At 43.0% G+C, this 27,439-nt stretch overlaps 1 protein-coding gene and 1 non-coding gene across 8 annotated transcripts; both read left to right on the top strand.

Moving 5' to 3' along the window:
* On the top strand, positions 1-25,388 carry Zbed3 (zinc finger BED-type containing 3). Of its 7 annotated transcripts, none has more exons than XM_063258373.1 (5): positions 1-308; positions 2,008-2,139; positions 5,536-5,641; positions 20,814-20,901; positions 21,393-25,388. In XM_063258373.1, the coding sequence occupies exon 5, from the start codon at positions 21,407-21,409 to the stop codon at positions 22,013-22,015; it is 609 nt and encodes a 202-aa protein (XP_063114443.1). In that variant the 5' UTR covers positions 1-308; positions 2,008-2,139; positions 5,536-5,641; positions 20,814-20,901; positions 21,393-21,406; the 3' UTR covers positions 22,016-25,388. The 7 variants fall into 7 exon arrangements, with proteins under 7 accessions (XP_063114443.1, XP_063114444.1, XP_063114445.1 ...); XM_063258374.1 differs by having other exon boundaries at positions 5,536-5,653; XM_063258375.1 differs by having other exon boundaries at positions 5,536-5,661.
* On the top strand, positions 13,054-13,191 carry LOC111755348 (small nucleolar RNA SNORA47). Its single transcript, XR_002789906.1, has one exon. It is a non-coding gene; the product is annotated as a small nucleolar RNA SNORA47 (small nucleolar RNA).
* Positions 25,389-27,439: the final 2,051 nt, after the last annotated feature.

Below are 27,439 nucleotides of genomic sequence, written 5' to 3'. Positions count from 1 at the left end.
ATTTGGGCCCTGTGTCTTTAAGGGGGCGGGGAGACGTGGGGGAGGGCGGGCCGACGCGGGGCGCGACCAGCGTTTCCCGCCCGTTTCTGGGCCCTGGGAGGCCAAGTCCTCCAGCCTCCCTTCGGAGCCGCCCTCCTCGCGGTGCAGAACAAAGGGACCCGCCGGTGGACGCCTCCCTGCTCTGCGAGCCCTTCGAGCCCTTGGCGGGGGAAAGGAGGATGGAAGGAAGGAAGACTCTCCAGTTGAACTTGTGATCGGCGGTGACTCAAGACTCCGTGCTTCAGAACAGCAGCTATAGAAATAGTTTAGTAAGTGACCGTGCTCAGGATTATTCTTTGTTGTACTTTTTATTAAGGGATTATTAGTACACTTGTTTTTAGCCAGAAATAGCTCGAGGAAGCTGACAACAGAAAGCATAAAACAGTAATGTCAAGAGCCCAAATAAAGGTCCACTTTTAGAGCAGAATGCTTCACATTACTCATTTTAACAATGCATTAAAAGAGAAGAGAATGTGTCATTGCCTGTCAGCTATTCGTGAGTTTGGCTCATGATGTTTTAGGAATATCTTTGCTTTTCCAGCTAATTAGTTGTGGGTCCAGTACACTTTTAGTCCACACATAACCTTTTTCTAAATATTTTTACACATAACCCTTTATTTCTCACTGGAATGCACTATTTTACAGTTTGGAGGTATATGTGCCTGCTTTTTAATTTCCTCTAAACCTTCATCCTGATTATTCCAGACTAATTTTTCTTAATTGTCTAGACCTGTTTATAAACAGATGAATACATGGCAATAAAATAGAGCAATAGATTTGGACAGATAGTAGGCGAATGAATTTTTTTTAACATTTCATTGTTGAGGTTATTTATTTTAAGCATTATGTCTTGCTTTGGTTTAAGTTACTGGTGAATAAAGTAAAATGAAAACGTTTTTAGTATTTCCACATAATCTGTGAATTTCATATTAGTGTGAAACTAGTAAATGCTGATGTGAATAGTCTATACTACTGAAGGACAAATAAGAATGTAATTCATTTGTTATTTCCTTTTCAGAACAATCTGAGTTCTTTGGCCTTTAGCCTGCCCACTGTTTTTATGTGTGCAAGAATAAGTATAAAACCAAGGATATAGGTCAGCAGAGGTCATGAGTTTGATCCCTGTACCAAAAAAGAAACGAATAAGTGTAAAATAATCGAATTGATCTTTGTGGGTGGCTTATAGGAAGACTGCATCTATTAAATAAAGTAATATGGGTCTGAAAAGTAAATACTTCAGAGAAGAATGCTTCATAATCTATAAAAACTGAATTCATGAAAATTGTATTCTTCTCTGAAGAAGACCCTTGGAGAGATTATACTAAGGCATTCAGGTTCTAACCTGATAGCTTATTAGAGCAGAGAAGAATAGAATTTCTTTAGGAAAAGACCCAAATGCAGAGAGAATTAATGATCTTTCACAGGCTCAGACCCTCATCACTCCTTCCAGATAGTGGGTGCTCAAATACAGTTCACCCGTGAGCACCTGTGGTACTCCTTGATTTTCTCTCTCCCTTTCCATGAAATATCATGTTCTGTCTTTCCATGAAATATCTAAACTCTATGTTTGTTTTTTCTAGTTTTTTTTCCTGAAACTAAAAATTTTCCACCATTAAGTGAATTCTATGCTAGCAGTGCTTTTATGTTCCTTTGGGGTTATCTTTGAATAGGCATTTTGTCTTCAAATAGGCACATAGGTCTAGTTACACTTAGAAGAACAGGGACTTTATTGGAGTCAAACTCTGATTGTAATGGGTTTTGGCAATGGACAACAGTGCATTTTATTCCTAGTACAGGTGATGCTGAGCATTATAAAGATCGAAATCAGGGTCCCCAAGTCTTGGCCCTTGGGCTCCATTTCTCCAGTGTACACCTGACATAGTGGAATGTATCTTAATAAGTACATACTAGCCTGACTTTTACCAGGGGTATCCCACTTACTGTCGGAAACATCTCTCTCCCCCTCAGATGGTGGGCTTCCTGAAGGTACAGACTATGTCATGTTGCTTTTAGAACTCTTGGGAGCAAGTACATATGTGACCCTGAGCAGGTCCACAATGGCTGTTTGAATAAGAGAGTTGGATGGAGTAAAGGAATGTGGTAAGCAAAATAATTGTATCTGTTGGCACTTTGTGGTAATTTTTAAAATACCTTACGAAAAGTCAAGGGAGTTATTTTATTTTTGTCTAATGACAAATGAATGGCTGTGCGTTGTGACTGCATACTTGGTCAAGGAGAAATATGCCTTGGCAAGTGATCTAAGACACTCTTCTGGGCAGTCCAAGGCTCTAGCTTACCAAGACCTCAACTTTATGTCCTTTGACCTGAGTGGTGAGCAACCTGTTTTGTGTGAAAGTCAATGTAGGAAGTGAAACTAAATTTGGCGAGTGAGGGTCTAGGATCTGTTACTCTTTTTTCAAATTTGCTTTTTGTATGAAGAAATCCCCTAGGGGATTCTTCCAACTTAGACTACCTACTGTATTGAATAATAGAATTTTAGACATAGCTACTTTTCTGTTGCTGGGACAAAGTACCTAATAATCACAATTTAGCGATGAAGAAGTTTATTTTGGTTCACAGTTTTAAGTGGGTGTTTGGTATTCTGATAACATGAGAGAAAAAACAGAAAGAAAAAAGACCTTTACTGAAGGTACGAGAGGGCTGTCAAAGAGACAAACCAAAGGAAAAAACCACAGGCTTTATTTGGAATTCATAGGGGCTGAGTTAAAGGGGTGGGCAGAACGACATATTGATAGTTGATTGGAGGAGCTTTGGCACATGCGCAAAAAGTGAAGGTTTGACTTTTGGGTTTGCAAGAACTGCAGGGAGGTGCTGTCCAGTGCCAAAGGGAGGTGCACATGGGAAAAACCTATCATTCCTGTCTTTTGATTGTTAAGGGATGATGTGTCTCTCTGGCTGAACAGGGGTATCATGTTGGCAGTTGGGAAGGTTGACAGAATGGCAGATAGGTTTCACAGGAACCCACGTGGTGGAGATGTCACTGAAGATGAGTTCTTTGGCAGTGAATGCACAGATCCTGGATTGAATGAACCTCAAAAGACGATTAAAGACACAAGGAGCTATGAGCAAAAAAAGGATAATGGTGATGAGGGGCCTAAGATGGAAAGTAGAATAGGGGCCCATGAATCTCATATAGGTCACCAAAAGACCAGGGAGTGGAATTGGAGGCTATGTATCTCTTGCCAAGTTCCACCACAAGTTCTCTGAACCTCTTTACCTGTCTGTTTACAATAGCCGATTGATTTACAAAATAACACCCCCCCAACATCGTGTAGTATCCCACATTTTCAGCTGTGAGTATACTGAGGACACATTCCTACTGGAGGATGACCACAGCCAATGAATTGATTTGGTCCTGAAGTGAGTCAACAGGTTTAGAGACTGCATCAATGGAGGTTCTTAAATCATATGATAATTGAGTATAAAATTCTCTCCAAGTCCCCCTCCCCACATTCCTATAGCTGAAAAGATGCCTATTCCTGTCAAGATAGGAGCTAATGCAGCTCTGCATGTAATTGTATGAAATGTGAGTGAGAGAGGTTTGTTGTCCTTGTATGATTTGTGTTTTTGTATGGAGGGTTATTTGTGGGGCCATTAACTGTTGCTGTATAAGAGCCCTGCCAGACAGACAGAAGGTGGGTATATGCTCTGTGCCCACAAAGACTTATTCTTGGAGTGGGCATATTGGCGATGACTTATGAGACACATTTTGTATGTTAATGCAAGAAGATACAGTGCCTACATGTGAAGTGGCCTTGGAGTCATTGGCATGGTGCATACAGGTCAGATTTGCAGGCCAGCATTGTCCAGGAGTATGAGAGGTACACCAGTTTTGACTACTGGGTTTGTTTGAAAGGAGCATTGATCTGTCTGGAATGAGTAAGCCATATACAGATCTTGTTGAAAAGATAGACATAGCCAGTAGTTGGAAAGATGAGCATTGTCCTCTGACAGTTGTAGAGCTGTTCTTAGAAATTGGTAAGTGTTGTTGAGAGGGTGAGGTATGGTTAGAGGTATAAGAGCAAGTCTGGATGGTGAAGAGAGAGATAAAGTGTTTGTGATAGTGTATATGGTAGGGAGAAGCTTTTTGTAAAGAGTTATAAACAGACTTGTTTTGAGAGGAGGCGATATATAGTTGAAATCCCCAAGTTTGACTGTGGGGAAGAAGTGGAAATGTTTCTGGGTTTTTTATGTGAACATGTAAGATCTGGGTCCAGTATGTATGTGTGCTAGTTATATTTATGTAGATGTAATCATTGATTTGTCCAAAATTGAGGATTACTACATCCTATGGATTTATAACCTAGTAGGGGCAGTGAAAACTGGTATGGTCAAAACATGGCACATACTTGGGGTTTTCAGGGGAGAGGTAAAACTGGGTGGCAGTGACTGCATACACAGGTTGTCCGTTGGGAACTGTGGCAGCGAGCACACTCCAAGAGATGTTAAGCATTAAAGGTCCTGAAGGTCCAATTGGCCTGAGCATCAATGGTGTGGGTGTAGCCAGCTACTCCTCTATGTTTGATAAAATAGAAGTCATAGGTTCGGAGCAGGGGAAAATTGTGGTTGTGAAGGGGAGATTAGGAATAATATCCAAATTTAGAAGAATGTCATGTTTGATAAGACAATTAAGAACAGTGAGGAACCAAATTAAAGTATGACAAACCCTGTGAAGGCAGTCTTGTAGGTATGAGAGCCCTTGGGAAAGACTGTTAGAAGGGCTACTGTGAGAGGTGAACTACAAAGTAGTAAAGGACCAAAACCCAGTCTGAGTAGCAAAGCATCTGTCAAGCGGATGTTTGTAGTTGTTAATTTTTAGTGAGGCAGAGGCAGGTGGGGGACAAGGATGGGGAGGACCACTCTGTGTTTTGGGTCAAGATTACCAGATAATGGATGGTATCCTTTTGTCTGGGTGATGTGGAACCAAGACAGTAGTCCAGCAAGCTTGACTGCCATTGAAGTTGTGAGGTAGACCAGATAAGGTTCATCCCAATTTGGTTGAAGTCCTGTACCTGTGGGCTTGGGAACTTGAGATAAATTAAGTCTCCTGAAGATATAGGAGGGTTGGGAGATGTTTTATCTGAGGGTCGAGGGAGACAAAGGTCAGCATGTTGATGTAGCAGGTGTCAAAAGAAGAGAAAGAACTGGAATATAATCAGCAAGAGGAGAGGAGTCTGGGGAAGAAGGAAGATTGTGTAACAGGAAGGGTCCCCCATACATGAGCTCAAATGGGCTTAAAAAGGTAGGTGTTCGGGGAAGGGCCCTAAGTTTAGTTAGTGCTAAAGGAAGAAGCTGAGGCTGGTGTAGCTCTAGAATAAGTTTTGTGAAGTGAGTATTTATGAGTCCATTTGTCTTTTCTACTTTTCCTAAGGATGGTGGGTGGTATGGTATGTCTAAGTGCCAGGTGATGTTTAAGCTTGTAGAAACCTGTTGAGTGATTTGTGAAATAAAAGCTGGACCATTTTCTGATTGCAGACTCTGAAGCAGACCAAACCTGGGAATGATTTCTTATTATAAGGCTTTTACCACCACATTGGCAGTTTCCCTGGCTATAGGAAAAGCCTCTATCCATCCTGAAAAGGTACAGACAAGGGTAAGAAGGTATTTAAAAGTTGCTTATTTAGGCATATGCATGAAATCTATTCGTCATGACCAGGGGCTTTTCCCTGAAGCTGGTGCATGTCCCCGAGGAGAGGTTTTAGCATAGAGGTAACAGGTGTGAGTTGCCCTCAGAGAGGGATGTGTGACACTGGGGCCAAGAATCTGTATAGTGCTAGTGATCCCATGTGAAAACAGTTGTATAAATTAGTAACAATATCTTGAATCTGCTGATCTGGAAGAAGTTTTGACCTTTGGAGATCCATACTTGAGTGTTTTGTGTGTATTCTGGGTTTTGGAGCAGCTAGTTGTTGGGGAGAGTATTTAGGAGAAGGAAGATCACTGGGAACTAGTGGAAGAAGATGGGAGGGTCACATCTGTTGTGCTGTTTTAGCTTGTGTGTCTGCAAAAGCAGTGCCCTGAGAGATAAAGCCTGTTGAAGTCTGGTATCCCTTGCAATGAGTGAATGCTGCCTGTCTGGGGAGTTGGGCTGCCTCTGGTAATTTAAGAATGAGGGGTGCATTTGTGGTAGGGGTTCCCTGAGTGCTGATGAGACCCCTTTCCTGCCATACAGCAGTGTGAGAGTGAAGGATACTGAAAGTATACTTTGAATCTGTGTATATATTGGTTATTTATCCTTGGCTAGTGTGAGAGCTCACATAAGGGCTATGAGTTCTACCTTCTGTGAGATGTTCCTTCTGTGAGATGTTCTTGGGGCAGTGGGCTTGCCTCAGTCACCACAGACTTGCTGGCTCTACTACATCCTGCTCTCTTCTGAGTGTCAGTGTTTGTTGAGCTTCCATCCATAGCCTATGTGTCTGAAGCTGTATGTAGAGGTGTGCTGCTAATGTGAGGGAAAGGAGTGGGAGTCATTTAAAGGACTTCAAAGCAGTTGTGGAAAGGAGTTGCATTTTTTACTGAGATGGCAAGTAAAGCTGCTGGATTGAGGGTGCTGCTAGTTGAGACTGTGACTGTAGGATCGTGTCTAAGTGTTAGGTGCACCTGTTGTAATTGTGATGCAGTCATCAGAGCAGGGAGTGTCTTATGTGGGAATGAGTCAGCAAGGTGATGTGGTGAGTAAACCGTGACTGTTTGTCCTAAGGTGAACTTTTTTGCCTCCTGAGTTAAAATAGCTGCTGCTGCTAGTGCAAGAAGGCAAGAAGGCCATCCCCACACTGTGTTGTCTAATTGTTGGGAGAAATAAGCAACTGCCTAAAATAAGGGTACATCTTGGTGTCCTATGACATCTACAACATTGTTTTTGAGTTAAGGTGTATAGTACAAAAGATAGGGTAGGATTGGGGAGAGTTAGAGCTAGAACTTTAGGTAAAGCATCTTTAAGTTTGAGAAATGAGGAGTGAATTGGAGTTGTGGGGGTCTAGTGGTTCTGATAGGGATTCCTTTGAAGCCTGATATAAAGGTTGTGCCAAAGAGGCAAAGTTGGGGATCCAAAAGCAAAATAAGTTTGCTAAGCCTAAGAAAGATAGCACCTGTTGCTCAGAAACTCGCATTTGTAGTTCACAGAGTAAGGCTTTGCGATCAGAAGTTACGGAATGTGTGGTAGGAGTATTTGACTTTTGGTGAAGCTATCTGCACTTCGGTTGGGGAAATTCTGTATCCTCGGTCAGAGAGAAAGCAGGGTAGCTGTGTTGAGTACAGTTGAAGTGTAGGTAGGGGAACAAAGGAGGTCATCAACATACTGGATGAGTGTACTAGATTGAAGGTCAATTATAGCAAGGGCAGTGGCAAGGGCTTGACTAAAGAAGTGTGGGCTGTCCCTGAAGCTTTGAGGTAGGGCTGGCCATGTAAATTGTGCAGATTAAAAAGTATCTGGATCTCTTTATGTGAAAGCAAAGAGATCCTGGCATTCAGGGTGTAAGGATATAGTAGAGAAGGCATCCTTGAGGTCTAGCACTGAAAAGTGAGAGGTGGACGGGGAGATACAAGACAATACAGTATAGGGGTTTGGGACAATGGGGTGAATTGACGTGACTGCATCACTGATGGCCCTGAGATCTTGTACGAATTGGTGTGAACCATCTGGTTTGAGTACAGGAAGAATTGGTGTATTGTAGAGTGAATGTGTAACCTTTAAGAATCCATTAGATAGCAGATGGCAGATAAGAGGTCTGCGTCCCCATAGGTGTTTTGGGGTTGTAGGGTATTGTGGGACACAGTGGAAAACAGAAGGATCTTTGAGACAGATTAAAACTGCTGTAGCATGAGTAAAACATGTAGGGTTGGATGTGTCCCAGACTACTGGGTCAACAAGAGGCGAGGGAAGAGGATGGAGAGGCACAGGTAGTGGCGCATAGGCATTGGGGTTGAAGTATGAGGGCTGTAGGAAGAGTGTAAGAAAAGTTGAGTTTTTGAAGTAAGTCTCTGCCTAAAAGAGGCACGGGACAGTTTGGGATGACTAAAACGTTGTGTGGAGACTAAGTCTTGAAATTGATAGGGAATGAGGTCCATCTGTAGAGGCTATGTTGGTTTACCATCAAATCCCCACAACAGAAACACGTGACTGAGAGCACCAGCCTAAAAACTCAGGTATAACACTGTACTTAGCCCATGTTGACAAGAAAAGAAAGTTTTTTACCTGAGATGTCCAGTGAGACTTGGGGTTCTGAGAGAGTCACCGTAGTGGGGGCTGTAGACTCTGAGTCCCTTCAATCTTCTCCAGCAGTAAATCTGAGCAGATCTGTCAGCAGTGGACCCAGAGATGGAGGTGGCAGTTGGCTCCTGTGAGGGCATAAAAGTTGATGACTTACCCACTATGTGGCAGATAGGGCAGTCCACCTTCCAGTGGTCCTCTTGATTGCAGAGGGGACCTGGTCCCAGAGGAGGCCTCGGGCGAGGGCAAGCTCATGCCCATTGTCCTTCCTTGTTGCATTGGAAACAAGGTTTAGAGGTTGTATTAGCAATTTCACCAGTTAGTGCATCTCTCCAAGCCCCATGTGCCTCAGCGAAAAATTGACCCTGGAGTTTGGCCTGAAGTCTAATTTTTTCTAAATCCTATTTAGCTTGTAATTTGCGTTCTTCTAGTTTGTCCTATTTAAGTTGTTGCTGTCTATTGTTAAAAACATGGGAGGCTGCATCTGAGAGATCCTTTTGAGGGCCTAGATTAGATTTTAAAAATTTGGTTTGTATATTTGGTGCCACCTGGGAAATGAAGTGAAAATTAAGTAGAATAATTTCCTCAGGTATTGCAGGGACTGCATCAGTAAATTTAGTAAGGGCCTCAGTAAGCCAAGTCATAAATGCCACCAGGTTTTCTTCCACACATTGGATTTGTTCTCTTAATTTTCGATAGTTAACCCGTCTGTGAGAAATTTTGTGGAGGCCCTGAATAAGACATTTAGTCATTTGGGCTACATGTTTGGAGCCATCAGTGTGAGGCTGATAGCTCCATTTAGGGTCCTGGTTGGGAATAGCATCATGACTAATAGGAAACTCTTGGTTTAGTCTGTCTTTCATCCACAACCACCTGAGCCACTCACTATCCATAGTTCTGGTTTTTGAGTGGGAGAGAGGGTGGTGGAGAAAACAACTTGAATATCCTCATAAGTTAATTTATATGCCTGAAAAATGAATTAGAGTTGTTTTGTGAAGTAAAAAGGGCCTTCACCAAAATGTGTGAGATATCAGCTGTAAAGAAGGAACGTGAACATGGAAGAGACCTTCAGTACCAGCAACTTCACTAAGTGGGAGGAGAAGTTGAGGGGTGGAGGCAGAGCAGTTGGGAGCAGTAAAGCTGACGTCTGGTTGATGATGACAGAGGAAGGCAAGGGGAAGGCCCTATGAGAATGTGTGTGATGGGTGGGAGGAGAGACGGAGGGAAAGGATGGGAGAGTACGTGAAAGTGAGAGGGTTGTGGGACAGAAAACCATGGTGGAGACAAGACGGGGGATGGGGGGAAGAAAGCAGAAGTGAAGGGAGGATAAAGAGATGACAGAGAGGCCTCAGCTGTTGTAGGAGGTGTGAGGGAGTTGAGATGGAGGGGGTGAAGCAAGAGAGTGCAGTGGAGGTGAGAGGAGAGGGGAGGCTGATGGTGGCCAAGGAGAGGAGATGGGGAGGAGGGTTGAGGATCAGCCGAAGAGGGGAATGGTGATGAAGGGTGCGGGCTGAAGGCTCCAGTGGGTATGGAGGAGGAAGGACAGAAGGAACTTCATTGATAGGATCAGGGAGAGAAGAGGGGAGATCCTGGTAACAGTGTTGAGTGGAAAGGGGAGGAGAGCCCATGGAGCAAGCCAAAAGGATTTGAGTCACTTTACAGGCCTGAGTAAGGTTGGGATGTGCCTGGAGATTTAAAAAAAAAAAGGCCTGAACATAGGGAATTTCTCCCCACTTGCCATTACAGTAGCAGTAGTTATCTAGATCCCAAATGGTATCATAATCAAAAGTACTTTCCTCTGGCCATCACTCAGCATTGTTGAGAGGGTACATAGGCCAAGAAGTTTGGCACTGGAGAATAAGTTGTTTGGATCTAATCACTTGTTTTAGGCCCGAAGGGCTCAGATGGCATAAGAGGCATCCAAGAGGAATGGGGTTTTCTGGTAGGGAATGAGTATTTCCCATAACCAAATTAGAAATGAGTCATTGAAAATGGGTCACAGACCTATGGTGAGTCATCACCAACCACAGGAGTGCATTTTTTTTTTTTTTTGTCTTTTTCGTTTTTATTGGTACTGGGGATCGAACTCACAACCACCTGCTTGCAAGGCAGGTACTTATGCCGCTGAGCTAAATCCCCAGCCCCAGGAGTGTATTTTTGTAAAGATCCCAACAATTGTGACCACTAGTCGTCATCAGCAGAAACAAAAGGGAAGCCCAAGGGTGAATATAGTCCTGAAGGACAAGTGAGGTAGTGTCCTGTTGTGGGCCCACAACTTAAGAGACAGGCACCCTGAGCAAGAGTTGGCTCACCTGTGAGAACCTGGAGAGATGAGGCTGGGCCAGTGTTGGGTGGGTGGTGGCTAGTAACAGCAGTGGTGGACATTCACCACAAGAGAGAAAAGAAAGCTTGAAAGAGAGAGAGCAGCTCATAGGGTGGTGGGAGCTCAGACCAGGGGATAGACTTCCTCAGGAGCAACAGCTCCCATCCTCCTTTAGTCTTAACATGGCATCAACTATTTGGTCTTCTATGTAAGAGAAAAAACAGAAAAGAAAGAAAGAAAGATAAAGAAGTCTTTATTGTGAGTATGGGAGGGCTGCCAAAGAGACTCAAGCACCCTCTGGAAAGTTTAAGAAAAAAACCGCAGACTTTATTTGGAATTGACAGGGACAATGTTAAAGGGGGCAGAATGACATATTGACAGCTGATTGGAGGAGCATTGGAGCACACGCAAAAAGTGGGAGATTTGACTTTGGGGTTCAAGAGAACGCAGAGAGTCACTGTCCAGTGCCAAAGGGAGGTGCTGTGCAGTGCCAAAGGGAGGTGCTGTCCAATGCCATGTTAACCTGCACAAAGGGAAAAACTTGTCAGTGGACTTCATATACAGCTGGCTCCAAAGCAGAAATACCATGGTGGAGGGAAGCTGTTCCCTGCATAGTGGCGAGGAAACAGAGAAGAGAGGATCCTGAGGTGAGAATGCACCCTCTCAAGTCATGCGTCTATGACCTACATATTCTGATTATGTCCCACCTCCAAATGTGAGACTTTTGGGTGACATTTTAGATCTAAGCCATAATATTCAATTTCTGACCCCCAAGAATCTCATGTCCATCTCACTATGCAAAGTATATTTAGTCCATTTCTAATAGTTGTTGAAGTCTTAGCAGTTCCAGCATTTCTGAAAAGTCCAAGTCCAAAGACTTCTGAGACTAAAGGCTCAGAAGCTGCTGTGAAAATCAAAAAGAAAACTCAGCACTTCCAGCATGCAATGGCACTGGATAAAATTCCCATCCCAAAAGGAATGAGTAGGGAAACAGACAGAAATTGACCAAAAGAAAATTGAAAACAAGCAGCTCAATCGTTAAAATCTTACAACTACATGTCCAGCACCCATGGTAGACTGTAGTGAAATGTGAGTTTCAAAGGGCTTGGATAGCCCAACCCCTGCAGCACTGCTGGTTGCATCCCATACGGTTTTTCTCTTGGTCTGGCTCTGCTTGTTGTCTGTGAGTTTCCTCAGCAGATGATGCATATTCCTGGCATCTTTAACTTCTCAAAGAGTCTCCACTGCATTTCTGGCTTCACTGTCACAGCTTCATGCATCACCCTCTCAGGAGTACTTGGTAGGGACTGTAACCCTGTCATGTATTTTTGTCTGGGTGTAAGCCAGACAAATCTGAAATCTGAGTGTAAGCGTTCCTGATCCCATAAGTCTTGCATTCTTCATTCCTGAAAGACCAGCACCACATGGCTGATGGCACGGTGGGCTGCTAGTTTGAGCAGTAGCTGGCCCCCTTCAACTGTGGCTGCAGTGGTCTCTGAGTGTCTGAATGCTGAGCTCTGATACACTTCCCTCAGTGGCCCCAAATGTGCAGGAATCCTAGGCACTCTCTTCTTAAATGAAACATTTGCTGAGCAAAGATGTTCAGCAGGTTAGCTGTATTAAATGCATCTTCCACTTACAAAATTTTCAACTTTTGATAGGTTTATAGGAGTACAACCTTGTTATAAGTTGAAGAACATCTGTATCTTTGTATTCCCTATACAGATCTATGTGTTATTTAATAATAAAGACATCATATTATAAAAGTGAATGTTATGAAATCCCTCCATTTTATACCTGGCAGAGCTTTTGTCTTTCCAAATGGGTGTATAATAGTCCTTGCTGTGAACAAACATTACATACTTAGCCATTCTCCTGCCTCTATCTTTTACCATTGTAAATAATGCTGCAGTTGACATACTGAAGCATGACTGTGTGTATTCACAGTTCTACAAGAGATGTTACATCTGAAAACTGCCAGAGTACTTTCCTAAAAGTCGTCACATCTTCACTAATCATGTGTTCATGTACCCTCCTCTCCGCCTCCCTTCTCATGTTGACTCTTAGACCTCTTCACTTTCGCTAGCATGATGGATATGAGGTGATGCCTTATTGATACTCAGCAGATTTCTGGATATAAGACATGTGTGTCTTTTCACAAAGTTGCTGGCTGTTTCAGCGTGGTCTCAGGTTATTTGCTACTTACATTCTTGCCTGTTTTTCTACTGGGTGGCTTGGCTTTCTTGTGTCAGTTTGTAAGTCTTCTGTGTTCCACTGTGGCTGGAACACCGAGGAGCCCTAGAGGCTCTTCTACTAAGCCAGATAGTTGACTTTCAGGTCCCTCCTGCTGTGTAGTCACAGCAGTTGAGATGAGCTCAGGAACTGTCTTCCACTGACTGTACTCATCACTCTTTGACTTTCTATTCTGAGCAGATCATACTGAGCCAGATCACAGCCAGTGTGGGGGTCTGAGAAAGTGAGGCAGCTCTGCACCATGCTGCCTTCCACCGGTTAAGGCCTCCGACAGCAAACGGTTGCCCAGGCAGAGAATGTCCCTTTGCTACCCTCAGAGGGACAGCACTGTCTTGGTCAACATTTATGGTGCTGTGCATGCCTGGCTCAGGTGAGTTTTTCTGCCAAGTCCAAAGAGTAAGACAAAGAATCGGTGTTTTCACTCTGTGCCCACTTTAACTCATATAATGGGTGGCGTTCACTTGGGCAGCACTCCTCTTGGCATCCGGGAATTTTAGAGAATCCCCGAGGCACCTTGTATGGATGTACGATGTGTGCATGAAAGCAGCAGTCCCAGCTGGCGGGGTGAGCTGCCTCCAGCGATAATAATGACTCAGAGTGGGCACAGGTGAGAGAATCAGTAAGTCACTGCGGTCTGCGAGCCCTGACTCAACAAAGCATATCCAAACCCAGAGCCATGGTCTTGATGTGACTGGGAAGTTTAAACTTATTCTTTAAAGCTATGAAATAAATCACAACTAATCGTAGCAAGTGTCTCTACTTTTGTGTATCTCTAATAGTAATAAAAAAGGGACTTTGAAAAGATCAGATTAAATGTAGAAGGAAATGGAATTCTAAAATAAAAAAGATGTAGAAAAAATATTAGGTAGTGTTGAATCATTAAAAATGTTTTTTAAGATTTTGTGGTGTTTACTAACCATAATGCTACAGAACCATAATGTTAGCTGACTATAAAAAAATTCCTTCAAGTTTCATCCCACCTACTCCTACTTTTGAGATGACTAATTTAATAAATCTCTTGAAGGAGATGTAGAATTTAATTTCTAAAACCTCTTAAATGTAGAATTTAATTTCTAAAACCTCTAAAATGTAGAATTCAATTTCTAAAACCTTTCTAAAAGTTATTATGAGTAAATATATCAGTGCCTATGTGTCAGAAAATATATACATAGCCATTTTTATTATCCCCCGTCCCTGGTCTCTTTCCTCTTCCCTGTTTAGCCCTTTTACTTTTATCTGCCCTTTTCTTCTCATCTCCTCCCCACCCTTTCTCCGTTCCCACTAGATTCTACATGCAAGGTGTGATCGCAATACATAATGAACGTTTATATTAAAAATGTAATACTATAAGAGACACATTGCCGTGAAGGCCCCTCAGAATATTAACTCTTGCTTCAAACATGCTTATCCCATTGTGCTTGCCACTTTCTGAAACAGTTCTGGAAGTCCTCTTGTCAGTGACTTAGATGCGATCAGATATTCAGGTGCCATCTAATGGAACTGCAGGCTCAAAAAACATTACAATGAGACCTTTTCCAGTTTATTCACTAGATCTGGTACCATGCGACTTCTGGTTCTTCTCTAGAGACAAAATGACCATGAAAAGCTGGGTGTGGTGGCACACATCTGTAATCCTAGCACTCGGAAGCTGAGCAAGAGGATCATTGTGAGTTCAAGACCAGTCTGGGCTACAAAATGAGTTCAAGGCCAGCCTGAACTGTATAATGAAACCCTGTTTCAAAAAAAAATGACCATGAAAGGAAAATGTTTGAAACTGATTAAGAATATGGAAGCGGTCATTATTGTACAGCTAAAGACATTCATAAAAGAAGAATTCTAAAACTGCTTCAGAAAGTGGCAAAAATGATGGGATAAGTGTCTCTGAAGCAAGTAGGATGATATGGAGTGGTGTTAGTGGAAATGTGTCATTTACTTAATAAATTTTAGCTTACACACTAGCCGTCCTTCTCAATCACACCTCATGAGAGAAAATATATGAAAGTTGTCTCTCTGGGTCTGACATATTTTTCTTTACATGATGATCTCCAATTCTACCCATTTTCATACAAATAACAGAATTTAATCTTCTTCATGACTAGAATAATCCTTGATTTTGTAAACATACCATGCTTTCTTTATTCATTTGATGCACACCTAGGCTGATTCCAAACTTTGGCTATTGTAAATATGCCATGATAAACATGGGAATACAGCTATTTCTATTCTTATGTGAACTTTGATTCTTTTAGGTATTGTACACAAGTGTGGTATAGCTGAATTGTACAGTAAATCTATATGTAGTGTTCTGAGGACCTTCTATGCTGATTTCCAGAGTGGATATACTAATTTACATTCCCAGAGACAGTGTATAAGGTTTTGTCAAAATATGGTATTTTTCTTACAACAGCCAGTCTAAGATAAATTGGAATATCAGTGTAGTTTTGATTCCCATTTCTGTGACAACTAAAGATTCTGAGCATTTTTTTATAGTTACTGGTCATTTATACTTCTTTTGAGGAGTTCATACAGTTCATATCTTCACTTATTGACTGAATTACTTGGGAGGTTTTTTTGATGTTACTTTTTGAGTTCTTTATATATTTTTGATATCAATTCAGTGGTATATGGATAATGGACAAAAGGTCTCTTCACTCTAGTATTTCTTTTGCTGTGCAAAAGTTTTTAAAATTTGATACAATACCACTTATCAATTCTTGCTATTATTTCCTGAGTTATTGGAATCCTGTTCAGGAAATGATTGCCTATTCCAGTATCTTGAAATGTTTCTCCTATGTTTTTAAATATTGTCTTAAAGTCCTTGATGCATTTTTAGTTGATTTTTGTACACAGCTGACAAGATTCTACTTTCACTATTCTACCTAGCTTTCCCAGAACCTTTTAATGACGAGGCTGTCTTTTCTGCAGTTTAGATTTTTGACTCCATTGTCAAGAGTTATGTGGTTGTAGATGCCTGGGTTTATTCCTGGGCCCTCTAGCTTGTCCCACTGATCTGAGTATCTGGTTTTCTGCCAATAACATATTATTCTTGTTATTGTGGATTTATAGTATATTTTGAAACCAGGTATTGTGATCCCTCCAGAATTGTTCTTATTACTTACAATTGCTGTAACTATTTTAGATCTTTTGTGCCTCCATATGAATTTTAGAATTGTTTTTTCTAGTTTTATGAAGAATGAAATAGAATTGGTATTTTAGTAGGGAATCCATAACTTGCTTTCAACAGTATGGCATTTAAACAGTATTCTTCTCTCCATCCATGAACATGAGTGTCTCCATTGTCAAATTTTTTTAAGCTTTTGTCATTATTTTACTGACTTCTTTCTCAGTGAGTTCATTATTAATTATGGGAAACCTATTAATTCTTGCATGTTGATTTTGTATCCTGCCACTTTACTGAAAAAATTGTTTATCATTTTTAAGACTTGCAGGACTCTAGGATTTTCTAGATTACAGAATCATATTGTCTGCAAACAGGAATAATTTTAATTCTTTTCCTAGTTATACCCCTTTTATTTCTTTCTGTTACCTAATTGCTCTAAAGTGCACAAATTCCTGATTTTATAGGAAATATTTTCAGAATCTGTGGGGTTTTATCATGAAGATATATTAAATTTTCCTATCCCTTTTCTATAGCTTTTAGAGTAATCATATAATTTTATCTTTGATTTTATTTATGTGGTATATTATATTTATTGCTTTGTATATGTTGACTCAACCTTCCATGCTTGGAATAAAACCCACTTGTCATGATCTATGATCTTTTTTATGTGACTTGCAATTCAATTTCAAAGTGTTTAATTGAGAAATATTGTATGTGTGTTCCTCAAAGATGTTGGTCTATAGTTTTGTGGTTGTTGTTATTGTTATTCCTTCGCTTTCTGGTTTATGGGATAGTTTGAGGAGCCAGTGGTGTTAATTCTTCTTTACAAGTCTGGTAAAGCTCAGAAGTTAGTCTGTGGTCCGGGGCTTTTCTTTGTTGGGAGACTTTTTTTTTTTTTTAATGCTTCCCTCTCATTGCCTGAGATCAATTCAGAATTAATCTACATTTTAAAAATACCCTTTTGGTCCAGTTTTATTAGATGTATCTGGAAAGTTGTCCATTTATTACAGATTTCTCTGTATTTCAATTCTATCAGTATCTCCTTTAGTCATTTCTATTTGGGGGAGGTGTTTTCCCTTTCAGTTCGTCTCGCTAAACGTTTGTTAATGTTTGTTATCCTGTCCTCTTTGTTAATATGTAGTGCTCTTCTTTGTGGCTTCTCTGAACCAATTTTGGATTGAAGTCACTTTGTTGGTTATCGGTATAAGTACTTATTTTCAAATTCTATCTGATTGGAATGTCATTCTCCATCTTTCCCTTTCAGTCTGTATATGTCTTTGGCAGTCAGATTACTTGCAGACAGCAAATAGTTGGGCCTTGTTTTTTAATCCAATATGTTACTCTGTATATTTTAATTGGAAATTTACACCTTCCACATTTAGGATTATTACTAAAATGTACTAGTTCCTGCATTTTGTTGTCTTTCTTTCAGCTGTTTTAAATATTCTGTGTTCATTCCTTTTTTTAAAAAAATCATCTTAGTATTTTGATGGTTTACTGAAATAATTGTGTTTTATCCTTTCCTGCCTCTTATTTGCTTAACTAGTTTTCTAATGAGATTTATTTTCCCCATGCTCTTATTGTTGTATTTATCTTGATTCACCATCTGAGTATAGAATTCCTTTGCGTATCTTCTATAATGCTGGTTTAGTGGTCATAAATTCTTTTACTTTATGCTTATCTTAAATACTTCATATCTTTTAATTTTCAAGGATAATTTTGCTGAATATAGTAATCTAGGTTGGCAGGGTTTTTTTAGGGCTTAACATATGTTTTTCCATGAGTTGGTTATTAATGAATTTCCATTGAAAAATCTTGTGTTACACAGATAGGATTGATATTTCTGCTTTGGAATTCTTAATATACTTTCTTTGTTGTATACTTCTGGCAATTTAACTTAATGTGTCTGGTCAGCTCTATTTAGAGTTCTAAATGCTTCCAGTACCTGGATGTCCATATCATTGCCAAAATTTTAGAAATTTTCTCTTATTTTTCTGAATAGGTTTCCTATACCACTAACCCATATTTCAACTTGCATACAAACCTACAATTCTTAGGTATGGTCTCTCAGTGTGCTCCATGGTTATAACTTCTTTTTATTGGTTGTCATAATGGCTATTTAAAAAGTGCTAGTTCATTTCATTTGATTTGTCTGTTAGGATTTCACGTTAGATTTTTATTTGAATTATTGAGTTTTCATATTCAGAATTTCTGTTTCTCTTTCAGAATGCATCTTTACTGAATTGCTCTTTCATATCCTACAATATTGCACTTAATTTATTCAGGTCTTTATTTTCTATCTTTGAATTGATTGATCATGGCATTCTATCCACTTTGGTATCTTTGAATTCAGTTACTAAAGAGCTACGAAGTTTTGGAGAAGCCATGTTGCCTTGTTGATTCTTTTCTTGCTTTTCTGTATGGAGATTATGAGATCTTCCACTGTCGCGTGAGTCTCTTAGTGAGCAGCTTTCTCTTGACCTTATGCCCAGGGATACTTGTTTACTGTGTAGTATTGTGTTTAATTCCAGATGGACTTCACAGTACAGTTTTCCCATGGCTTTTAGGTTATGACTGGTGGATTTGACTGTGCATACTCTGTTGGAACCTGATTCATATAAATGAAGGTCCCCCAGTAGATCAACTAGGTATACTGTAGATAGCAGAGTGTATGAGGTGCGCTTTCTATGTTTCTTCTCCAGTTCTTGTTAGTGCTGTGCAGTCTGAAAAAGTTTGGGAGCCACCTATGATAGGGCTTCTACTTGGTAGGATCATTATATTTATATTATTTTTTCCTATTATTGGAAAGGGGGTGTATTTTTATTAGGTATCTTCAGATTTCTTGTATCTATGCTTACTTCAGGCCCAGGAATCACCTGAGAACTTTTATCTCCTTTTTTTTATTTTTAATTTTTATTTTTTTAAGAATCTGACAAAGTTTTAGTAGGCCTAGATCATGGATAGAATAAAGTGAAGCTTCTCTCCACGGTACCGCATCAAGGCCCAGGGGCAAAATACCCACTCTGCTTGTTCAAATGCATGCTCAGTTGCCAGCACTTCTTCAAAAGGTGAGAACAGCTTACCTTAACAATTACTGTAACAATTTAAAAGCAGACCAGATATAGACATGCACTAAAAATGTATTTACAGACAAAATCTCTAACACCAATAGCCATAGAGAACAAAAAGTAGTAATAATGTGAAATTGACCAAAAGAATAAATAATTAGTAAAAGGAAAAGTAATAATTAAAAAAAGAAAATTAGGGAGAAAAAATAGCAATTAAAGAATTTAAAAGTATGTAAACTACATAAAATTATGAAAGAAATAATGAGAAAAAACAAAGTGACACAAACCAAACCAAGCCAAACCAAAGTCAAAATTTCTGATTTTCCAGCAAGCATAGTGGCATGCATGAGTAGTCCTCACTAATTAGAAGGCGAAGGCAGAACAACTGCAAGTTTGAATCCAGCCTGGGCAATTTAAAGAGACCCTAACTCTAAATAACTAACTTTTTGAGCGGGGGTAGGGTGGAGGGAGTACTGGGAATTAAACTCAGGACCTTGTGCTTGCCAAGCAGGCACTTGTTCCATGAGCTAAACCACCAGCCCCTAAATAACTTGTTTTAAGGGCCGAAGATGTAGCGTAGTAGGTGAGCACTTGCCTAACATGTAAGGGGTGGGGTGAGGGGCGTCAGACATGGTTGCAGTATGGTGTGTTGCTTCTCAGTCCTAATCAAACAGGCTGAGCCAGAGAAGAGGGCAGTATGGGGGTTGCTTCTTGCCCGACTGCACTTCCCAGAACTGAGGTGGTGGTATCCACAGCACAGCCAGGTTTACTCCAGAGGCTTCTGTATGTGCCCCAGGGGACACGGAGACTGTAGGAGCGACCCTGAGAGCTCTTCTCTCTGGTCAGTGCCTGTGGCCTCATTGGCCAGTGTCCTCTTACTCCCAAGACCCTCAGTGTACCTAAAGGTGTGGCCTATGCCCAAGCCATGGTGCTGTGTTCTCTGAATGCTTCACGGCAGAGAAAGGGACCAAACCTGCATAGTCTGTGCTTGCAGGGAGCCCCAGGAACCATCTGAGGTGTGGGTATGGTGACCACCCCAAAACAGCTGGTCTTGCTCCTCCTAACAGAGCTTGAACCATCAATTTTAAATTGAAGTGGAATATCTCAGACCTCCCTATGACAAACACAGAGCTCTCTTCATCTGTGTAACAATCCTTTCCTTGGGCTTGCAAGGTCATGCTTGGGCCTTAGGAGCAGGGGCTTCTGATCTCCAGGCGGTAAACCTAGATGATAGGACCTTTCTTAAGGGTTTCCCAGTTATACCCTGGCTGCATGGGAATGACTGGGAACCTCTTGTTTGGCCCCAGATCACTAGGCTGGTCTCAGGTCTCCCATCTGCAAAGCGCTGTATTCCGCACCTGCAGAGCTTACCGGGGCTGTCTTTTTCACCTTTGTCCCTTCAGTGGGAGCTCCTCACCAGCTAGTCATTCTCCAGCATCTGTTTTCAAGCCCCACCCCCATACCATCACCAGCACCTTACCATACAGTTACACACTTGTTTTGGTTCAGTCTCATAGACATGCAGGTGTGTGCTGGACAGCTCTAAATCTGCCAGCTTTGTCTCTCTCTTTTTGTTTTTGTTTTTGTTTTGTTTATGCCAGAGATCTGTTAAATGATACCTCTAATCCTGAGTGAATTTGCTTAGTAGGAAAAAGAATAAATTAGATTTAGAAAATTATAGTGCATCTTTAACAAGACTATTAGCAACTGAATTAAAAGTTCCTACTAAATGCAGTTGTTATAATGGTTTGTTTTTCTTGTTCTCATCCTTGCCTCTAGTCCTTCCAAGAGCATCTGGAGCTTTATTACCTCCCCATCGCTGATTGAGAAGCTGGCAGCTGGCACAAGCACTGGCAAGCTCACTGAGGTGGGTTCTCTGCAGGCTCGGTGTTCTCACTGCCAGGACATGTCCCCAGCAGCTTGCCTAGGATCATGCATTGGGTTCTTTAGGAAAGCCTTATTTTTTTATGGTTGTTTTGAGCCAGTCTCACTGTGTGGTTCAGGCAATTTTTTTTAAAAAAAATAACTTATTTTTTAAGGACATGAAAACTAGTTAAAAGTAATCTATGCCCACAACACATACATATGCTGATTCTTTGTGTTCAGGAAGTTTCGCTTACCCCCAGTGGTGTAAATGTTACATGGAAAGTCATTTGGTCTCACAAAGGAGCCCTAGCATGAGAAGGTCTAGACACTTGTAACCATGGCATCCACACCGTTAATACTGTAAGGAGCAAGAAGACCCAGGGATCTGTAAGATTTGTGTGCATAGTAAAGGGATGCAGAGCTTCTTGGGTTAATCGCGGCCCCCGCTGTGTGCATATAATAATACCCACTCATCTTGCTCTCTGGCTGCAGACTCTGCAGAAGCCATGCCCAGTGAAGAGCCTGCACTGGTGGTGGAGGAGAGCAGCGAGCTGGACAAGTCTGAGGCCCAGGGCGACTTGTGCCCTGGCCGCCTAGGGGCGCCCTACGCCGAGGCCTGGGGGTACTTCCACCTCGCACCTGTGCGTCCCGGACACCCAGCGGGCCGCTGGGCCACCTGCCGGCTATGTGGACAGCAGGTGGGTCGTGGCCCGGGGTTGCAGGCGGGAACTTCACAGCTGTGGCGACACCTGAAGAGCTCGCACCGGCGGGAGCTGGAGGGCGCCGGCGCTCGCCGCCAGGCAGTAGGTGGTGGTGCGCCCAGCCCCACCTCGGCCCCAGAGCGTGAGTGGGCGCGGCTGCTGGAGCAAGTGGGCGCTCTGGCCGAGCAGGGCCAGCGGCGCGAGCGTGAGCTGGCACGGAGGGAGGCGGCCGTGGCTCGGGGTGAGCGTGCTCTGGAGCGCGGGCGGAGGGCGCTGCAGGCCCTGGAGCGCCGACTACAGGCGGAGCGTGAGGCGCTGCAGGCAAGGCTGCTTGAGCTGGGCTGGCCCACCGCCCTGCCGCAGGCCACTGTCCCGAAAGAGGACCCTGAGGCCGGGCTTGGGGACAGCTCTTAAGGCTGCCGAGGTCCTGCTGTAGGGGTTCCGATGTTTCCTTCGTGGACTGCAAAATACCCAGTGCCAGGCCTCCCGCACAAAGCTCATGCCTGTGCAAGACCTGCCTAGCAGCTGCTTTTGACTTCCTATGCCTAGCGCAGGCACATGTGCAAGGAACAGTCGCTCAGAAGAGGACTGGAGAGCCCCAGCAGCCTGGTGCCAGACCATTTGAGGCTCGTGATTAAGACCAGAGCTGCTACACATGCCAAAGATTCTTCACACCATGTGCCTATGCGCTGTACCAACGCAGGGAAGCATGGGAACGTGGATCATAAGTTTTACTCTGCTCATGATGGACAGTCTTTGCCCAGTGCCGAGTCCTGCAGAAGGGACTTTAGTTTCCATGGCAGCGCTCTACCCTCACCCGTCTAGAGCCTTATGGGGCAGGCTTCAAGCGCCGCCCCCAGAACCAGGGCACCATATAATGTCATTCATTTGCCCCTTTCTGGCCTTGTACATTTGCCACCTGACCAGCAAGACATGACCTCATCCCTTGTCATTACAGCGCTTCCTTCCCCAACCTCCTGGCCCAAAGGTTTCTGTCCAAGGCCAGTTTATGCTTCTGCGTTTGCCTTGCCCCACTCCACCTCCCAAAGCATGCCAGGACCAGCATGCCTGCTACCTGCATGCCCTCCTCTCTGTACTCCTCCTCTGCAGGTCCGATATCCAGGGGTGACTCCAGGCTTCTCAGGTCCACCTTTGTCCCAATTAATGTCTCCTTCTTTGGGATCCTGCCTTTGGTAGACGGAACAGTTTCCCACCAAAGAACTCCTTTTCTGGTGTAAACAGGTTCCCTCAGTTTTCTTCAGGCTTCTTTGGTTCTCAAATTTTGTTTTGTTTTTGGTACCAGGGATCGAACTCATGACCTCACAGTTGCCAGGCAGGCACTTAATGCCTCTTAGCTAAATCTCTGGCCCTCAATTATTTTATGTTGGCGACTCCCAAGCACCCAGCAAGAACTGAAAGACTAATACAGTGAATGTCCATATGCGCCGCCCCCCACCTCCAAGCTGAACAGAGTTCACATTTTGCCTTATTTACATTATCTCCACCCTGTGCCTGGGTGAGGACTTTCCTTCCCTAAGTATTTCAGTGTATTCTTAGACTTTGTCTCCATGGTTACAGTGTGATTACCATAGGTAAGAATATAAACAACACACAATCAGAGTTCCTGGATTGTTTCAACAATGACCTCTCTTCAGGTACAATGACTGTTGATACACACATTACTGTTGGTTAAAATTTTTAAATTTTTAAATTTTTTTTATTTCTCTAGGCCACTTTCCACAGTCCCCTCCCAGCTCATCTCTCTGTTGAGCTACAATAATCTGCATAGTGACTGCTCCCCTAGCCTCCAATGCTCCTCTGGGATCTGGCCCTCAGCTCCATGTGGTGCCCCTTCTTTGCTGTCCTACCAAGGTCAAGGGAAGGGGCACACCCACTCTGCTAGGCATCCTCCCCCTCACTAATAGCCAGTATTCTCTAAGCATTGCAAAGTTCATCAGGTACAAGCCCCACATGTCACGTGCATCCCCTTGCTTTGTTTCCTGGGTGGCTCCCTGAGGAACTATTGACAGATGCCTGTTTTACAGCTGAGCATAGCAGTGGGAGGGATAAGCAGCTGAACAGATGACAGCTGCTAAGCAGTAGAGAGGGGATCCCAATCCAGTGCGCCCACCTCTGATGCCAGGCTCCCAGTTACTCAGCTGCCAGCTGAGAGCTGTGCATCCTTGTCCATCACCCAAGTGGGCACGTGTTTCCCTCCTAGCTGCATTTCCATTTCAGTAGAATTATCTGGAACTAGGGACATTATCAACTTTTACTGAGCATTCATGTGTCACAACCATGCTAAATGAGGTAACTTCCCATGACATGCTGACTTGGAAGGTGGAGGAGACTCAACAGCCTCTAAGAACTACTAAGAAAATATTTTATGAACAAATAAAATATCATAATATGAGAATAACGTTATTACAGCATGTATTATTGTCTTTGCTTGTGCAGAGTACAAGGCATAAAGCACAAAGATTCTTACAAAGAGGCAAACTGCTAACACAAATCTGATTTCCAGTTTCACTGAACTCTAGATACTCCACTAAGCCCCTTTCCACAAAATCCTGAACCTGCCTGCCTTCTGGTGCCATGACACAGGGACCACTTAACATCTGTCTAGGTCAAGCTGCCATGTTTGACTTCTGCACTGCCTCTGCCTAACAACTTAGTGCCAAAGAACTGTCCTAAGTTAGTGCTCTTAAATCACTTTCTGCTTGGAAGCCTTCAAGGTCTTTCATCACTTACAAAGCTTTGGCTCTGTGGCCTTACATTTAAGTCTCTCACTGCTGCATGCCAGAGCTGTGTGTCCCTTTCCCATGTGTACTGGACACTCCAGCCAAACTGGACGCTTCTTGCTGACTCCCTGGCCTTGGCAACTGTATGCCTCAGTTTGTGCCTCCTCCCCTCCCCGCCACTGCCAAAGCCCTTCAGTCTCTTGAGTGTGAAAAATCCCACTCAGGCTTGGGTGTTGCTTAATGGTAGAGAACTTGCCTAGCCATGTTTGAGGTCCTTGGTTTGATCCCCAACATCATCTAAAAATAAAACCAAATAGCAGCCATCTTCTAAGACCCCATGATGCCTTCCTAGACTGCTCCTCACTCAAATTTCTTTCTTTTGTATCCCCCACAACTCTTGGAATAGTGTGTCTAGCAGATGGTTGTGGGTTCTACTTTACTCAGTCCTGTCAGGGCCTGAGTGCTTAGGAGTAGCTTACTTAGCTTCCCACCCTCACAGTGCCTTGCAACTCAAGCTGCTCAATCAATACTTGAGGTATCAACTCCACTATGTTTAAGACTTACAAGTTGGTTTTCCTGTAATTAGTGTACTTTGTGTTCCTAGTAGAAAAAAGTAGCAATACTCTGTTAAAGTTCTTTGACCAATAAAAATATTCTATGCATTTATTAGGGTGGTTTGAATCTAGTCAACTCTTGTAGCATAGGATTTGTCAGAATATTTGCATAAATCTTTTTTTTATTATACAAGCCATACAAATGTAATGCTACATCTAGGTTTCCATCAAGAATGACCCCCAAACTCTGATGCAGTCAGCTGCTGAGTGTTGTTAGGAGGTGGACATGGTTGGAGGAGGCGGTCCCTGGGGCTCTGGCCTTGGTGCACCTCTTCTTCCCTTTCCTGCCCCTCGGACCTCTTGCTGCTGCTTGTCCTCCCTGATGTGAGCAAACTTCCTTCACCCAGACCCTTCTACCACACAGGTCCTGTGTTTGAGCTTCCAACCATGGACAGACAGAGACTGTGGGCCAAAATAAACTCCTCCTTTAAACTGTGGGTGTCAAGTGTTTTGTCTGGAACATGAGGAAATTAATAAGATACAGCAAGAAAAAAAATCCCATAAAGTCCGCTTCTGTCTTCTGCAGTTTTTATATTAGTTTAATAACTAATTAGAAGTTCACTCTTACGTAGTGGAATTTAACTTCTCATACATTTGTAAGGCTGTAAGGTCTGAATTTGGCTTCAGGACCAAAACTCACTTTTATAAATGATACTCTTCTACTTCATCAATTGTCAGGAGCACCGAAACACTTCAGGTTAGAATCCCAGCCACTCCCTGCAGAAAGAGTGCTTGCAGGAGGCTGGGGGCCTGCTCCAGGAGGGAGAACACCACAGTGTCTGGCACTGCCTGGGCAGCTGAGGGAGAGGTCTTGCTCTCTGTTTTACACTGCTGCATGTTGTAGCTACTTGTACAATGAAATGAGTTTCCATCATAAGAAAAACCTTACTTACAAACATATCCTGTCCCTCACCATTCAGTGTCCTTAAACAGAATCTCCAACACAAGGATGAATGTCATCTCCATTTCTAGGCAAACCTGGAGAGAAAGAAGCCCTGCTCCATTCTAGCTCCTTCATTTGGTGGATGAGGAAAATAAGTCCCTGGGATTCATTCAGTCTTGGGAGACAGAGGTGATGGCACCTGAGTCCAGCTTGGTATCATCAGCTAAGAGAGATGTGAGCACAGAGGAGGCTTCAGCAGACTGCTGTGGTAGATGCTCACAGTTGTCACTGCCCACAGGATGGTGCCACATGGTCTTGCAGCAGCAGCACTCCTGCTGTGCGTGACTGGGCTGGCTGGGGTCCTACCTGGTGCTGCCTGTGGCAGAGGAGCACACAGGGACAGGATGGACAGCTGGTGCTAGGACACACGCTGTGCCCTGAACTTCAGCTCATCCTGCCATGAGGTAAAGTACACGTTCATTCTTCAGGCTGAAATCTGGCAGGAGGAGGAGATGAGGGAGAAGTAGAATGAGAACCAAACCTGCAATGGCTGGGACCCTTCAGGCACCTAAGCTCGTCCCTGAAGGCTGCAGAAAAGCTGGTGTCCTTTGAGGACGTCTGACTTCACATTATGGCCCACTTCCTTAGACCCTCAGAAGGAATTCATAAACACTGCATTTATGTTATTTTTAAAGTTCTGGTTTTTCTGCCATGGACACAGGAGATGTACTCCTAAAGGTCTCACCTTACTTTTCAACCACCTGAACATGCGTCTTTGCCTAGAAAATGGATGAAGCAATCATTTGGCTCTCATACACCGTAATTATAGGAAATACATTAGAATAGCAGTTGCTTGGCTGCACTGGATTTTCTTGTTAACTGCGCGATTAGAAGAAAATGATCAGTGTTACACACATACGTGTGTGACTAAAAACAGTGTATGAAGGCACCAATTCCATTAGCTTCACTTTGGAGAACTGAAGATAGTAAACGCATAACCTCCATGCTGGATGCCCTTTTGTCAAGACAACACCTGGCAGGCAGGGCAGACAGAATTTTCATGGTTTACAGGTGCCTCAAATCTCAGGGCAACTGCCCCACTGACAGCCGCACAGCTGTGAGGGGCAGATGTGCAGCCTGTGACCAGCTCATACCTGCGGCTGCAGAGCTGCTCTTGCAGCCCATCTCTTGGGCAGCCCTGGGATTGCAGGCTCTTGGCCTGAGTGCCTTGTTAATGCTGGATACATGGTGGCTCTTCCAGCCCAGGAGATCTGGCATTTGGGGCAGGCCAGCTAGCTCTCCCAAAGGAAGCCAGATTAGCACATTTCAGTAACTGAACATGTGTCTGTCTTACAACTCTGCAGTCAGAGGTCCAACAAGCTCGGCATGTTGGCAGTCTTGCTTCTTTCTGGAGGTGCTAGAGGATCATTTCTGCCTTTCCCACTTTCCAGGGACTGCCCCATGCCTTATCTCCAAGGCCAGCGTGGACTAGTCAAGTCTCACACTACATTGCTCCGCTCTCCCTTCCACACTTACCAGACACTATGCTAAGGTCAGCTGGTCAACACCATAAATCTTTCCACCACCTTAAGCTATTATT

The sequence above is a fragment of the Cavia porcellus genome, unplaced genomic scaffold (genome assembly GCF_034190915.1).
Source record: "Cavia porcellus strain 051 isolate PalLab524CR breed Dunkin Hartley unplaced genomic scaffold, mCavPor4.1 scaffold_11, whole genome shotgun sequence".
Taxonomy (NCBI): domain Eukaryota; kingdom Metazoa; phylum Chordata; class Mammalia; order Rodentia; family Caviidae; genus Cavia; species Cavia porcellus.
This window is presented reverse-complemented; position numbering and strand designations above follow the sequence as displayed.

Excerpts from the sequence above, each read along its gene's own strand:
- Zbed3 (XM_003464400.5), top strand. The coding sequence starts at position 21,407 with ATGCCCAGTGAAGAGCCTGCACTGGTGGTGGAGGAGAGCAGCGAGCTG.